Source organism: Phodopus roborovskii, unplaced genomic scaffold (assembly GCF_943737965.1).
Source record: "Phodopus roborovskii unplaced genomic scaffold, PHOROB, whole genome shotgun sequence".
Classification (NCBI taxonomy): Eukaryota; Metazoa; Chordata; class Mammalia; order Rodentia; family Cricetidae; genus Phodopus; species Phodopus roborovskii.
The window spans coordinates 6,326,669-6,342,535 of record NW_026126408.1 but is presented as its reverse complement, the minus strand read 5'-3'; the positions used below and the strand labels follow the sequence as shown (position 1 = coordinate 6,342,535).

General features: G+C 48.0%; 1 protein-coding gene across 1 annotated transcript; it reads left to right on the top strand.

Annotated features, from left to right (window-relative positions):
- The first annotated feature begins 8,209 nt into the window (after positions 1–8,209).
- Osr1 (odd-skipped related transcription factor 1) lies at positions 8,210–14,924 on the top strand. The gene is made up of 3 exons (XM_051181662.1): positions 8,210–8,446; positions 13,208–13,910; positions 14,618–14,924. The coding sequence occupies exons 2-3, from the start codon at positions 13,246–13,248 to the stop codon at positions 14,751–14,753; spliced, it is 801 nt and encodes a 266-aa protein (XP_051037619.1). The 5' UTR covers positions 8,210–8,446; positions 13,208–13,245; the 3' UTR covers positions 14,754–14,924.
- The last annotated feature ends 943 nt before the right edge of the window (positions 14,925–15,867 follow it).

Below are 15,867 nucleotides of genomic sequence, written 5' to 3'. Positions count from 1 at the left end.
TGGCTGGGGATCAGAATGGTGTATACTGCAAATATCCACTTGCCTACCTGTGGGTACAGGAGTTTTATTCAGTTTCTGGGAAAGTCAGTCTGAGACAGGGCCTATGATTATGTATGCGCTAATGTTGCCAGGTAATACTGCTATTATTAACACACTGCTAAGAAGCCAGCAAGCTGCCATTAGGAACTTGGCTTTGGTATCAAATGTATCTGGTTTGAATCCTAACTGCAGGCTTCACAGCTCAAGCTCTGTTCCATGTCTATGCTGGACTCTCCTCAGATGGAAATGGAGAACAGCCACCCTGTTGAACTTCTTGGTTTGCTAAGAGAATTCACCCAGCTTATGTAGGTCTGCAGCACCTGCCCAACTCCAGAGAAGAGAGAACCCATGTAAGTCTTAAGTTTGGTTACTGCTCTCTGGTGCATTGTTCCACTTCTAGAACCCTGCTTAGCAGTCTGGGCCCAGCCACCATCACAGCCATCCCAGGGCCCCTGTTTCTCACCTCTTTGTCAATAAGAAGTGGCCACAGAAGGGTGACCTCTGTTGCAGGCAGCACACACACAAGAAACCTGTTTGATCTGGTGACCTTGGCTCTTTTGATGACCAAAGTCACTCAGCTGGTGTTAGGAGTTGGACTGACCAGGGTTTTCTGTTACATTGGGGTTCCTGGACAGCTCCACTCTTAAGCTATCCTTATAAATGGTCTATAAGCACTGTGTGTGTGTTGTTATCTATGTACATGAAAGGCGACTAAAATAAGAAGTATGGAACAATTTATGCTACTTGTAGAATTCTAGAGATGGAAGCTGAGATTTTACCAAAACGAATTTGAGAAGTACTGCCAAAACAAATGAAAAAACATTTTAAAAGCAAACAAATCTGTTGGCTGTTGCCTAACATCCTGACCCCCGCTAACACAACAACAATCAGTGTTTCCATTTGGCTGTTGAGATTGTCTCTGTGTGGAATGGAGAACTCTCTGCCTAAGAGAAAGTCTAAAGTGTGCAACATGAATGGGCACATCTAGGGTTACCCATTAATCTAGCTGAAAATTCCTTCATGAATCTTCTGGTAATGCACAACCAACTGCCATGTAAAAGGGGAAATACCCCTTAGATTGTTTTAGCGATGTCTTGACCCTAACTTCCCTTGCAATCTGGGTACTCTTGCTGGTCTACAAGCACGAATCTTCAGTCTGACTACTGCTAGTCTCCCAGTTCTCTAAATTTCCAAGGGAGTTATCAGTCTCCAAGAAATTACTCTTCCCTTTTGAAATGAGAGAGAATTAGAATGAATCACGCACTCAGATAAACGCTATGTGTTGATCACCAGAAAGCCTCCTGCATGAGGTGGTTAGAAACAAACCTGTATAAACCTGCCTCTAAACAACGCTCTATTCCACTAGTAAGCAATCTAGTTTTGGAGGTTAGGATCTCAAAGAGCTTCTGATGAGTGTCATGTTCACTTCTTTCTTTTATAAAGACAAGAGGTATAAAGAATCAAGAGCCTTGTTTTTGAATCTTGGTAAGTTTTCAATGCTCAGGATTTTCTTTTTGAAAACCTGTGTGCTTTGCAGGAATGTGAAGGGTACTTCACAGGAACACACCACTGACAGATAGCGGGGCAGAGCTGTATTTGGCAGTTGCTCTTCAAATGTGTGTTAGCTAAAGTCTTCTGTCCAAGTCACTTGTGGTCCTCTAAATAGAGGCAGACTCCAGGACCCACTGTAGGTCTCCTAAATCAGAAGTGCTGAAGATGGGTCTGGGGACTTCATTTTGACAAACCCTGAGTGATTTAGCAATATGAGATATTGTCAAGCATCTTTATAAGCACCACCTTAACTCTTAGTTACCATCCCAGCAAGAGCCACCTCACCAAACTGCTCTTGAGCTGAGCTGATGTGTTTTAGCCTGTCACTCCTTATCCTTAGCTCATGCCTTTGGTACCAGGTTACCTAGAACTGTCATATCCTCTGTTAAGTGAGCATCCTGTACTTCTGACACCCAAAATTTTGACTCACTTTGCTGTCCATGTGGTGGGATCGCCTTTGTCATCCATATGAGCCAGATGGTCTTTTACAACTACCCATGGCTATCAGAAATTTAAGGTGAACATCTCCCACAACAATACATGGCTATTTCCCTTTCAATCAATCTCCTAAAATATGTGTTACAGACTGAAATCTAGTAAATAAAATTATAAACCCAGGAACTCTTTCATCTGTAATATACAAATATTTTATTATATAATATATAAACAGTATTTAGTTTTTTCCATTTTCTTGTTGTGATCTTTCATACTCAAACCAGCACTTAAATGCATGAAAAGAGCACAATCTATCCTTTTAGACTACAAGTATCATGTGATATATATTATCTTTATAAATTAATATACAGTATAAAGATCATTATATATCTCTGTAAAAATATATGTTATCTTTTTATATTTTGTATTTTCTCAGTGTGTTTCAGCAATGTTTTAGTGGAAAGATTCTCTTTAGGAAACTGGATTCATTAATAGCAAATTGATATTCTTGGGATTAGCTGGGAAAACAGGGCTATGTTTGGAGTGGGTATTCTGGTACCAGTTTAGACCATGGGAGAAGGGTAGTTGGTCTTTTTGAATGCTTAATATAAAGAGTTGCAATTTCTGGCTCTGTGTAGATGGTTCCCTAGGCTATGATGTTGCACATGTCATTAATATCTCCTTCTCATCTGGTTTCACAAAAACCAGAAAAGTGACTTTTCTGGCATAGTGACTGGTCTCAGTTTGTCTTCTCATACTGGATTAGCCCCTCAATTCCAGTACCATGCTTGCATATAGCCAAAGCTGGTACTCAAGTTCAAGTCTCAGTTGGTTGAGCAACATCATGTATACAACACAGCACAACAAAGGATAGTTTCCAAGCTCCAAGGGGCAACAGCTTCTCTTTGTCTTGGCTCCTGGCACCTCCTGAATGTGGCAGCATGGCCTCCAGAGCCCTCTGATTTATATAAGCACTAAATAGGCAGAGGCACCTGCTGCCCTTCAGTTGGCTAGGTAATGTTCCTGAAGCAGCAAGACTAAGCACTTTGTGGCCTCGGGTTACTGAGGCATGAGCTGTACACATAGCAATTTCCTGAACTATGCAGCTGGGGTCCACTCACTGGGCACCCTTTATTGAAAGTCCAAGATGAGGAAGAAATTGCCAGGTTCTACTCCTTAGAAGGGCAAAGGAAGTGGTATATACCAGGAAGTAAGCCATCTTCCCTTAAAGCTCTAGAGCAGGATAGAACATTGACTTTTCCCTTTCTGGACCAGGCTTGTCCACCCCTGTGTTGTTGTTGTTGTTGTTGTTGTTGTTGGTGGTGGTGGTGTGTGTGTGTGTGTGTGTGTGTGTGTGTGTGTGTGTGTGAATAATTTGCTCCAAGGAGTAGGGTACCAGCTGACCTTTGGTAGAAGAGAACAAGAAGAATGCAAATGAGCCCTCATCTAGGGACTTTGTCTATTCCAGGAGGCTTGAAGCAAATTAAATCTACACCTTGATCTTCTGTCTAATTTCAACTCTACGGTAAAGACCTGTTTTAATGCCATGGAGAGAGACAACTGCTGCCACTATCATCTCTTAGACACCCCCCCCCAAATGGGACTGTCCAGAGAATTGCAGAAAATTGTTTCATAAAGATGTTTCATAAAGAATCTAAGGGTTTCTATCTTCTGGTCTCTATCCAAAGAGCCTGAGCATTGATAACAAGGAAAAGACAGTGTCCAGTTAAAAACAAACCGACAAACAAGCAACACTGGGAAAATTCAGTGAAGGGAAGGAAACTCAAATGGTACAGGACAAAGGAAAGCACGGGGAGTCTCAAGAATTTAGGGAGAAATAGTTCACAGAAACAGACTCCTTTTAATTCCTATGTTTCTTCAGAAAGTCAGAAACGAATCTGTGAGGATGCTGTGCTCCAGCAAGAACTGAGCCAGAGAAGCTCATCTCAGGGCACCCAGGAGGGAGGCACACCCCAGCCCAGCTCTGAGAATCAAAATCCACCCCTACCAGATCAGGGTTCATCGTTGTTCCCAAGATGAGAAGATGCTGGTGACAAGACAGTTGCTAAGGATTTCAGATTATTTAAAAATAAATAATAAATAAAATCAGAAATGTCGGGTTTGAAGCAAGGAAACAAAAACTCTTAGCTCGCTTCTAGAAGAGTAAAAGTCCGTGTTATTTTAAAGGAATAATGGCAAATTTCGTAACTGGGGCGGGAAGAGAAAACACTTGAAAACCACTCTTAGGTAAAATTAAAAAGAAAGGGATAGCTGAGTTCCTGGCTATTCTAGGAAGGGGCACCGAGAGATGTCGCTTCCTCGACAGCAGGGGGCGCGTTTTCTTCAGGATTGCGTCCAGGGAACGCACTTAAAAACTTCGCAGCCAGACTCTTTCAGAGCCCCCAGCCGGAAATCACTGTGCAGATAACAGCCCTCCAGTGTCTGGAAATGTTTAATTACCTGGAGCGCTCCTTCCTCCAGCGTCTCTTGCAGGACCTGTACCAGGGCCGCGGGTGTGGGCAGTGATTTTAATTCAGGGTTCCATGCCAACCTCACCTGACTCCACTTTAACAACACCAGGTCTATTCTGATGCGCTCACTTCCCACCTTGGAGGAAAGGAAATTTCAATACCATCAGAGCACAGCTGGTTGTGTGTCAAAAATGAGACTAACCATTCACGTTTGTTTTACAAAAACAAAACAACTCCCCAACCTCTACCGTGCCCTTCGAACATATTTGTACAAATCATTTTACCGAAGAGAGTATGACCAGAGTTCGAGCAACCCCATGTGTATGTTCACGTTTCCCAAGTATTCTTAAAACAGAAACAAAGACAAAGGTGGATACCCACGTGGGTGTCTTGTTCTGTCTATCGCCTGTGAGAAGAGCTAGGGTGATCACAAGGAACTTAGGATGCGGGAAATGCCTGCGTGTTCACTTTTCCTTTCACTTTGTTACTTGTCTGTCACTGTCACAACAATAAACATCCGCTGTAGTGTCCATTGGTTTCTAGTCTCAGAACCCTACGTGGCTTGCACATTTTCAGAGGCAGTAAGGTCGCAGTGTGTACATAAACTGTTACCTACCTCCGGAGTTTAAACCCATCTCTTCCGAGCTGGGTTTTGACTTGATTGTCTATAATGGTTCCAGAGGAACTATCGAGCCATTGCAATTCATCATCTAAATGAACACAGAGGGAAATCTAAATCTCCTCGCTACCCGAAGGCTGCATTCATGCATATAGGAAGGGGTTAATGAGAAGACCCCCCCCCACTACCACACACAAATGTCCGAAAAGTAGTTACAGCAAAGTTTGCTGTGGAAGCAACACCTCTCAAGTGTTAAGTAAATTCCACTTAAGTAGAATGAGGTCACTTTTGTGTATCTGGGCAGTGTGGAGAGGCAAGTTTCGTGACTTAAAAAAACAAATCGGTTTGGGGAGATCACCCAAACCGATTTTAACTCCAAGATAGGCTGTATCTTGTTCTTTCCTAATGAGGGGAAAAAGGGCTAAAAAGGGCTAAAATTAGTGAGGACAAGTGGAGGTCAATATTATCCGAGGTATGCCTCGGGGGAAAAATGCAGCCAGGACTCGCAACAGCAATGGCAGCATTGCTGCCCTCGGTGTGGTCAAAGTTCGAGAGGATTCGTCTTGCAGGGCTGGGGCTCGCGCTCTGGCCGGACTTTATCTGTATCAGGTTGCACAGGGCAGCATGCGTGGGTCCCAGAGCTAGAGCTCTTATTTCTGCAGATGGGACCCTTCCCGGAGTGATCAACGCCTGCAGAATCTGGGACTTCTCCCGGTGTCCACCCTGAAGACAGGCAGCAGGCAGTGGTCAAAAGAGTGAGAGAGGCGGAGAGGAGTGGTAAACCTCCTAGTTGCTAGCTGGCTGCAGACCGCAGGCTCTATGCGAGCCTAAGCTACTGTCTCCATCCGTGGAAGCTCTAGGGGCGGAGTTCGTGGACCCCAGGGGTGAGGCTTAGGTAGGCTAGGAGTTTCCTCACCTCTGATGGTGACTCACGCTGGTGGGACCAAAAGGACCTCTGGGTATAGGCCATCTGTGGCGTGCAAGGAGTTTGAAATGAGTGGTCCTGGAAAATTCTAAACGAATTTAACTTCTTCAAAAAGTGCCTCAATCTTTCTAGGTATTCTAGGTTCTGCCCTCCACCCACTCCTTCGTGCCCCCCCCCCCAGTTTGGCCAGTTTCTCTTAAACAGATGCTGGGGGTGGGTGAGTAAGGATTCCACCCGTTGCTCTCTTTTACGCAGAGCACGGCTAGGTCCTCCTCTACCTAGGGTTCTTCCCAAAGAAGAAAGCAGGGCGCTGGATGGCCTCCGGGTCATTGGGCAGCCACACTTTGAGGGGGCTATTCAACACGGGTCTCACAGTGGCATGCCTCATTTCTCAGTCTCTAGGGCACCTTGAATTTCGTTTCCTAGTGTTCTGAGGCTGTGACTGACCCAGGAAACAGTCACTTGGGAGTCAGGGATCTAAAGCCCATTTTGGCGATCTCAGTACCCAGGCATACAGTCCTGTAAGTTCTGTCCTGCTTTGTTAATGAGCTCCCTGAAAAGAACTGGAAGCCAAAGCCTGCGGTCCCAACCTGGCTTCCCCACCCTTCTCCAAGTCCTCTCCTTTCTAGTGTTTGCTCTGAGACTAGATCAGTTTTTCCAGATAACTCAGTAAAGTGGCATCTAAAACAACCCACTTGCCTTAGGACCAGAGCACTGCCTCACCAATGTACAAAGCTCTGAACCCCCACCCCATCCCCCTCCCCCCCCCACACACACACAGTGCAGGAGGTGGCAGAGCTCTTTAGGGATCTTACTATCTGGAGGTCTCTGGAATTCCTAAGGCGCCTTGACCAAGAGTCCCCCCCCCCCAAGAATGTCAATAAGAAAGACTTGTGAGGAGTCCACAGCTGGAGATGGGATGCACACACCCCAGGAGGGTTTTTAGTTGTGACCTTGAATTGCTCTTCTTAAATGTATACCAGTTGTTAATTTGGGAAACTTTTACCTTTAGTATGGAAATTCTCCAAGCATTGCCTGAGATAGGCACCCAAAAACTTCTTAAGTCAAAGTGGTAGGAAGTTTGTGAAGCCATGGAAGGGAATGCCTGACTGGATTTTGTTTCTATTTTGTTCCCAGCTCTGAGAGGGGAGTGATCTCTGATCTCAACTCCCCCCTGCTCAAGAGGCAACACTGTGGTCAAGACTGTCAGTATTCATAGTGGTTAAGCTTCTGGGTGCATAGGCACAGGATGTGGGTCTCTTACTAGGACACCAATAATGGGATGCTCTGGGTGAAGCTCTTGAGTGAAAAGTATAGCCCAACCTCAGTTTTTCTGCCTTTCTCTAGCCAAAATTAGCCAGAGACTGCCAGGCAGGTTCTCTTATAAAGGCTTGCAAACACCAAGTCAGTTTCTATTACGGAAGGGGGATTAGATAGGGATGGGGGAAAGGTGTGGGTCATCCTCTCTGAGGACTGCTAACTCAAGAAAATCTCACAGATCAGCTTTGCATGCTAAAACTGGAGAGTGGGACACTCTTCTAGAAAGACTATATCAATGTGTTGAAGAGGCATCTGGTCCCCAGGGAAGAGAGAGAGAGAGAGAGAGAGAGAGAGAGAGAGAGAGAGAGAGAGAGAGAGAGAGAGAGAGACACTCTGGGGGCAAAGTCAGGAAGTCGAGTCAGAAATCCTTAGGTGGTTTCCCCCAAACAAGGCAGGTCAGGAATTCCAGAAGGTAGCAGGAGGGGTGGGGGCTCGCTGGGGTCAGCGGTAGGTCAGTCCTAGGGATCAATAGTAAAGAGGGTACTGGAAGTTACATAAGGCACAATCAGCGAGGATGTAGTTGCTCTAGGCCTGAGCACGGATGACTCCCTCTACACATTCAATCCAAACCAACTGTCCAGTCCTAGAGGTCCCAGTGCCTCCACTGCTCTCCAGACTCCCTCCCACCCACCCTAGGACCAGTTTGTGACTGGAGCTTCAGCGTGGAATCTGAGTTCTGAGTTCCGGGGAACTAGCTCCACTCCTCCCTATAAGCTCTGCCACGGCTCTTTCTGCGGAACTCCACACCCCAGGATCTGTGGTCAGCCATAGGCACTCGGATGTTATGGCTCACTGCAGTCAGTAATCTCTGCCCTTCCGCACCAGGAACTAGCTAGCTCTGCCAGAGTCACCGCCCAGGTCCCAAGCACTATTTGGTGTCAGAGCTCTGCTCCACGCCAGGGGTCCATCGCCTCTGGGAGGAATATCTCAGAAGAGCAGCGACTTCGCCAAGCTACAAACTGCCTGCATGCCTAAGATGCTGGTGCCGGGACACACCGGGCTCCTCCTGGCTTTTATAGGCACAACTGAATCCCAAAGCAACGCAGCAGAATTCTGAAATGCTCGGTTCTAGCCCTCTCTTGTCCGGTAGGAGCTGTTTTCTTTACTGCCTGCCTTTGGGTGTCTTGAAAACAAAATACAAAACGGATCGAGTGAGTGGGACTGTCGGGGAGTGGGCACCGGTGAGGAGAAGCAGAGGCCAAGCTAGCACAGCTGCCAAAGTCGGCTGCCCGGGTCAGCAGAACTTTGTTTCTCAGTGCGCAGGCGCAGGCAGAGTTGGGGGGCAGGGGAGGGAGGGGAGGAATCGCGAGGCAAGGGGCGGGGGGGGGTAGGGGGTGGTGGATTAAAATAAGTAGGCGGCTCGGTGCTAAGGGATGAGTGAGACGTAGCTCGGCCTCTCCCCAGCAAGTTCTCACCGGCTCGGGTTCAGACCCAGAAAGGGAGCCAGGAGCGGAGCTCACCAGACCCTGGCGGGCAGTACTCCGAGGCTGCGGAGCGCTCCCGCCTGTCCGGCACTTGGAGTCCCCGCGGCTACAGGCGCCTCAGGACTCCAGCTTGCCTGGGTCGAGCGCAGCGAGCTTCAGAGACGCGCTCTGCCAGAGGGATCGCGCTGGAACAAGGTAACTGCAGCCCCAGGGCGACTGGGCTCAGAGAGGCGAATGCGGGCTAGACTGCTGGTACCACGTCGTAGCTGGTGCCTCCAGTTTTCAGGGTCCCCAAAGGAAGTCCTTCTTGCCAAAGGAAGGCTGCAGGATCTTTGTGAAAGTGAGACCAGTTGCAGCATAGAGTTGATGGGGATGCTCCTTCAGGGACTGCTGACTCTGTGTTCTTGTTGGCCTCTGACCGGGGTAGAAAGGTGGGGACCGAGGGGTCTGGACCATTGAAACGAGCCATCCGTGGGTAGGCAGGATTCTGGTAAGGTGTCCACAGATTTTGTAAGACCGTCTGCAGGATCCCTTTAGAAACCCCCAGAACAACTTCAGAGAGCACAAACTTTTGCAGTGTGCATGTTTAATTCAGACTGGTGTTCCTTAGCTGAGGAAGAGGATAGTCATAACCCAGGACAGGTGCATTACCCCTACCCTGTTGCGCTTTTCGTCTTTTTGCGGAGTTGGTCTTCACACAGTAAGCCCTCAACACCCAGGACTACAAGGCTGCTCCCGGTCTGAAGCCTGCCTCCCACTCTGTGGTTGGGATGATCTCTATTGCAGGGTTTCTGTGTGTCCTCGGGCCTGCCGCTCTGGTGTAGGGAAGCATCCTGCGGGCACAAACGAACGTTGTCTTCTAACTGGAGACCCGAACACCCGAGAAGCAGAACCATGCTGGAGATGCACATGTCTCAAGGGTGGAGATTCTTCTGCTCTTTTGGTAGTTGCCTAACCCAGGCATAAGTGGGAAAGATAGGAACCCGAAAAGAGAGAGAAAGTGAGGGCGGCTGTTTGCTGAACAAATCCTACCTTCTTCAGCAGCCCTGATAAGAATAAAAATTGTCCTGCGCAGCCTTTTCTCAGAAGCCTGGGCGCAAGCCGGGTGGGCTCTGGAACAGAGTTTGAAGGCAAGGGTTTCTTTTAGGCAGTAATTCGATGAATTTCATCCAGGATGGGACCTGCAAGTTGGCTCTTTGAAGAGAACCACGTGCAAATCTATTCTAGTTTCACAGCCTCCAGGGAAAAAGTGGGCTGACTGACAGGGATGGGGGAACCAACCGAGGACTGACAACTGGTGGGTAGATGGTCTATCCCAAGCTCTCTGGAAAGTAATTGTGATTTCATTAAGATTGGGAAGCCAGCTCCTGGGAACACAGCAGGCATCCCAGTGTCGCAGAATGGCGAAGGAAAGTGGGCTCATTCGATTTCGTTTGTTGGAAAAATGCAGTCAAAGTATCCAGTGTTGGTCAGTCCTCTGGACCTGGATCCCAAAGCCTGTCACCATTCAACTGGGGATTCGATGTCAAGGATGATTGGGGAGGGGGGTTTGCTGCTGGGCTTCTTAAGGTACAAGCTCATGGGGTTCTTTCTGTCCTCATTAATGCAAGCAGTTAACTCGCTCACGCTCAATTAGCCCCGAATAAACCACTTTAATAGGCTGCACACTTCATTAATGCCCTGAACAGGGCTGGCGGCAGACGCGGGATTGGCGTTCCACTGCAAGAGGGACTTGAATGACTGTGCTGTGCTAGGACCCCTGCTCTGAGGCTCGAATTGAGTTCACTGCAGCGAGCGAGTCAGGACACTTACTAGTGCTTCCCACGTCTCCAGGCCTGAGCTCTGTGCTCCACGTAGAGTGCAGTCAGGGTCCGGAGGGGCTGAGGGTAGGGAGCCCTGGAGCTGGAGAGGACCGGGTTCATCTTTTTTTGCTCATCTTTTCAGGTCGCCCAGGCATATCTGCCTGTGTTTCCCTCTTAACTGAGCGCTTGAAACCAGATCTTGTATTTGGTTCATTTGTAGTACTGATGTAAAGAGCCACGTTTTGAACGAAATTCGTCCTCAGGGAAAAAATCCGTGGCAATGACCCCTGGAATCCCAAGCCTCAGAAAGCTACAGAAAGTAAACTGCTTGGTCCGTTGAGAAAAATAAATGGCATGTTGGAGGAAATAAGATTAGGCAGATAGGCTGCAAGTACCACCCCTCCAGGATCCCAAGGCCCCTCCAGTCTTTTTTGACTTCTCAGTTGAAGTAAGGAAAAGTCAGATGAAAGTTTGTGGGTTCTACCAACCCTAGCCTTTCAAGTCAGAGTGGCTCTGATTCCATCTCTCCTTGACTTCCCATATGCCTAGCAGAGAGAAGCCACGGTGGCTCCCCCTTTGCCCAGGCTGGCTCCAAGAGAGCCTAATACAGGGATCTAATTTCCAGTCCCTGGAAGCCGTCTCAAATCAAAGGGCATTCAACTAGCCGAAGTCCTGAAGTCCTGTAGACCTTTGAAGTTGGTGGGTGCCCCCTATCTAAAGGGCTCTGTGGCTTCCTCTTCAGTGGAAAGGTACTTGGTTTTCTCCTTGTCCCAGAACTCCCAGAAGGCTTTTTGTTGTTATTGTTTTGTTTTGTTTTAATTTTAAGTTTTGTCTGGCACAGGTTTTGTGTGTTGGGTAGTAGACAAGGCTGGTACAAGCTATCCTGCTGCTAGCTAACCAGGTTGGATGATAGCAGATGTGTGGTTTCCTTATCTGGGAGGGCAAATTAATTGCAGACAAATTTCAGCTAGCCTGCTCTCTTGTTTGGGGCACACATCACCCCCAGCAATACACTTTTCTTTGGATTTAGCTGTACCAACAGTCACTTTTCTGTTAACTGCTGGGTAAAGTGTCCTGGGTAAAGTGTCCTCTTGTTCCCCCCTTGCCCCCCAATGAAAATATTCTGAGCATCTCTGGACCAGCTAGGCATTTTTAGAGTCCCAGATGGAGGAAGAAACTCAACTCAAATCTCTCTGCCTTGCTTTTAGGGTTGTAGATGTTTAGACTTGCAGGGGTGAGTCTGAGCTGTGAAGACAGAGGCCAAAATGTAGTGTAGCTGATACACCCCAGAGATAGAGGAGAGATGGGAGAAAGAGAAAGAGAGGCACGGTGACAAGGAAGAAATCCATAGCCAGAGACTGACACTATGGAAGGGGAAGGACTTTACTGACACCCTACTCTGACAATCACTTGGATAATGCCATTGAACCCCAAGCTCAGAGACTTCCCAAAGTTTCCTAGTAATTTTGGCTTTCCTACCCACTTGTTCACTATATAGACCCAAATTAGAAATATCTGGAGGGGCAAGATATGAAAGACCCCCCCTTTCCCATGCATACTGAGGAACTCCACCAATATAGCCAGAAGATGACAGCCCTGGAGCCCTTGGTCACTTCCATAGGGCACCAACCTTATCCAAGAAACCCTGATCTTGCGTTTGCATTGGGAGAGTAAACAGAGCACAGCAGTTTAGGGCTGGCATTAGTGCTCCTACCCCCTCCCCTGCACTGACCTTGCTCACTGTTCTCATTAATACATGGGAAGCCTGAACGCCCAGAGAAAACCAGCTCCCCTGGGGGAGGGCACATGAGCTCCCTCATACGGAATTGCAATGGTTTGTCAGATCAAATGAACTGAACATGGATGTCATTACATTTCATGAAGTGGAGGTCACCACCAAAGGTTGGGGAATCAATCAGCTACCAAGAGGACAGAGTACACAGGATTCACCAGCTTTAAGGTACACAACAAATTTAGCTTCCAGTGAGAGTTTTAAAGATGATGACTTGATTCTTTGGACTTTGAGAAACCAAACCAGTAGTTACTCCTTAACATGTAGGAACTGGATGGTAGGCATATTTGAAGGCTCCTACATTTTGTACAGGGTTGTCCCATAAAATACTGGCTGTTCCACTTTGTCTCTGGACCTTCTTGTTGATTTTGCTTCAGAACATGTGTGAATCTAAGTATGTAAGCATGCTTCCGGAAGAGATTCTGTCATTGTAGGGCTATATAATTCTGTGTGGTCCCCAGGTTTGCCTGAACGTGGATGTCTTATCTGAATACTATGCCTGTGTTCCTGTTTGCATCCTTCACAGTTGACAACGGGCATTTAAGTTGGTTGTGTCTGTGCTTAAGGACTTAGTTTCCCATTGATGGCTTTGTGTACAATATGTGTTGGAGGTTGTTTGACCATCATATAGGATTCTGGCCAGACAGCCCTCCTGTAACTTATGTTATTTTTTGAGAAGGCCTTGGGGTTCATGGGTGGGGTCTTTGATTCCCACCTCCTATCTGCCCTAAGGGAAGGAGAGGGTATAATTGGACTGGAATTAGGAAGGAAGCTGACCACTCTGAACATCTCTTTGGCTCTCTCCCTACCCTTCTTCCTGTCTTTGCAGATCAGTAACTGAAACCGTTGCAGCTATCAACTACAGAAATGGGCAGCAAAACCTTGCCAGCACCGGTGCCCATCCACCCATCCCTGCAGCTCACCAATTACTCATTCCTTCAGGCGGTGAATGGCCTGCCTGCTGTCCCTTCGGACCACCTGCCCAACCTGTATGGTTTCAGTGCTCTGCATGCTGTGCATCTGCACCAATGGACGCTGGGCTACCCAGCCATGCACTTGCCACGTTCCTCTTTTTCTAAAGTGCCAGGTGCGGTGTCCAGCCTGATGGACGCTCGCTTCCAGTTGCCCGCCTTTCCCTGGTTTCCTCACGTCATTCACCCTAAGCCAGAGATCACCGCGGGAAGCAGCGGTGCAGCGCTTAAATCCAAGCCGCGCTTTGATTTCGCTAACCTGGCCTTGGCTGCCACACAAGAAGATCCCTCCAAGCTCGGTCGAGGGGAGGGTCCTGGCTCCCCAGCTGGTGGGCTGGGTGCCCTCCTGGATGTGACCAAGCTATCCCCAGAAAAGAAGCCCACAAGGGGACGCCTGCCTTCCAAGACTAAGAAAGAATTTGTCTGCAAGTTCTGTGGCCGTCACTTCACTAAGTCTTATAACCTACTCATCCACGAGCGGACACACACCGATGAGCGGCCTTACACCTGTGACATCTGCCACAAAGCCTTCCGGAGGCAAGACCACCTACGGGATCACAGGTGAGGCACTATAGCATCGCGGGTGGCCCCAGAGGGATCTGTTTTGGCTGCTCTGGCCTTGTGCTCTTCCCACTTAAGGTTCCTAAGAGTTCCTGGTGGCTGTAAGCATTCCCATACTTCTGGGAATTCTCTAAAACCATGAGTGAGCCTCCCCCCACACCTACCCCGCCTCCTCCTGTCCCTGCTATAGGATAGGTTTTAGAACGTGGGTGAAAGAAATACGGTAATGACTAGGATCTAAGATCAGAACTTCTTGCCTTCTTTCTCAGTACCAGGAAAGTGTTCATCTAATAGGAGTTCCTGCAAGGGTGGAGAGATTTGGTAAGGAGCACTTGAAATAGGAAGTCAGGACGTTTTAGTTTTATGAATTTCTAGTTTTCAAGAATCTCTTGGCCATGTCTACTTCTTGGGCAGTGCAGATCTAGAAACTGCCTGACCCCAGGTCTGTTGACTGACCTCCTATATTGACTGAGCCTTTAGGAGGAGGTGCCTACTCATCACCTTCAGGAAGGCAGGTGGTCTGTATGTCTAATCTGTTTATGGAATCAAAGCTCCCATCTATCGTCTTACTCTTAAACCTACAGTCTCTGCCTGGCCCGATCTCTGCCTCTTTCTGGTTTGTAGCCACAAACACCTTAACAGCAGTGGGAGGGGACAGCCAAACATAAACAACATTGCATTACGTTGTCTGTCTGTCTCTACTCCAGATATATTCACTCCAAAGAGAAGCCTTTCAAGTGTCAAGAGTGTGGGAAAGGATTCTGCCAGTCCCGGACTCTCGCTGTCCACAAGACGCTACACTCACAAGTGAAGGAGCTCAAAACCTCCAAGATCAAATGCTAAATAAACAGAACCTGCGGGGCACCAGGACCCTGGGCCGTGCTGCTGCCTCTTTTTCCAGAGGGACCCAAGCTAAAGGCGACTCTGCAGGCAGCGGGAGGGGCTTTCGGGATCTTTCTTCCACACCAACACAGTCCCCTGGGTCCCTAGCGCTCGTGGCGCTCCAGAGCTTTGCCCGGGCCACGACTCCTACAGCCTGGGCGGCTCCCCCAGGACGCGGCTAAACTCTTGGCCAAAAGGCGGTACTCAACTCACGTGGCGGAAGGGAAACTGCATTAAAAGAAAAAAAAAAAAAAAGGAAAAAAAGAAGAAAAGAAAAAATAAAATAAAAAAATAAATAAAAAAAGGAAGGAAGGAAGGAAGGAAGGAAGGAAGAAAGAAAGAAAGAAAGAAAGAAAGAAAGAAGGGGGGCGGCGAAAACTCCGCGGAGCCGCAGTGGCGCCTCTCCCAGAAGTATTACTTTTTCTATTGTTATTTTATACGTTTACCTTATTTTTTTCCTCCCTTTGACCATATAAGCTTGTAAAGTCTTGACTGCGGAGAGGGGAAAGAAAAGATGTGTGTGCCCTGGCAATTTCCAGTACCTCCCTCTTCCCCATCCCTAACATTGAGAAGCCTGCGAAAGTGTAATCCTTGTATCTGCTTCTGCCATCGGGTCCCAGGGGCCGCTGGCTCTGCGCGACTCCCTGGCGCTCAGGCTGCGCCGCTGACCTCCAGCTCCGGGCGCGGAAACGCGGCTGAGGACCAGGAGCCCAGGGTTGGCCAGGCCGACCTCGGCTCCCCTGCTTCATAGCTGCGCGCGAGCGAGCCGCCGGCCAGGAGCCGGGCGTTGTATTGTGACTGGCACTTTATGCTGACCATCGGTAACGGACATTTATCACTGGAGTTTTTTTTTAAACTATTAAATAAACGGTTATTTTACAGGCATGACAGAATGGATGCTTCCTCTCGGGCCGCGAGGGGAAAAGCTTTTTTTATTTTATTTTATTTAGAGAGGAACAGATTTCTCTTCTCTGTTCATTTTCCACCTGTCAAGTTTTTTCTCCTCGTCCTTTTATGGTGACATGGCGGACGGGCGGACGAAGCCCTACTTCTGGGGTGTTGGTCGACCTTTGTA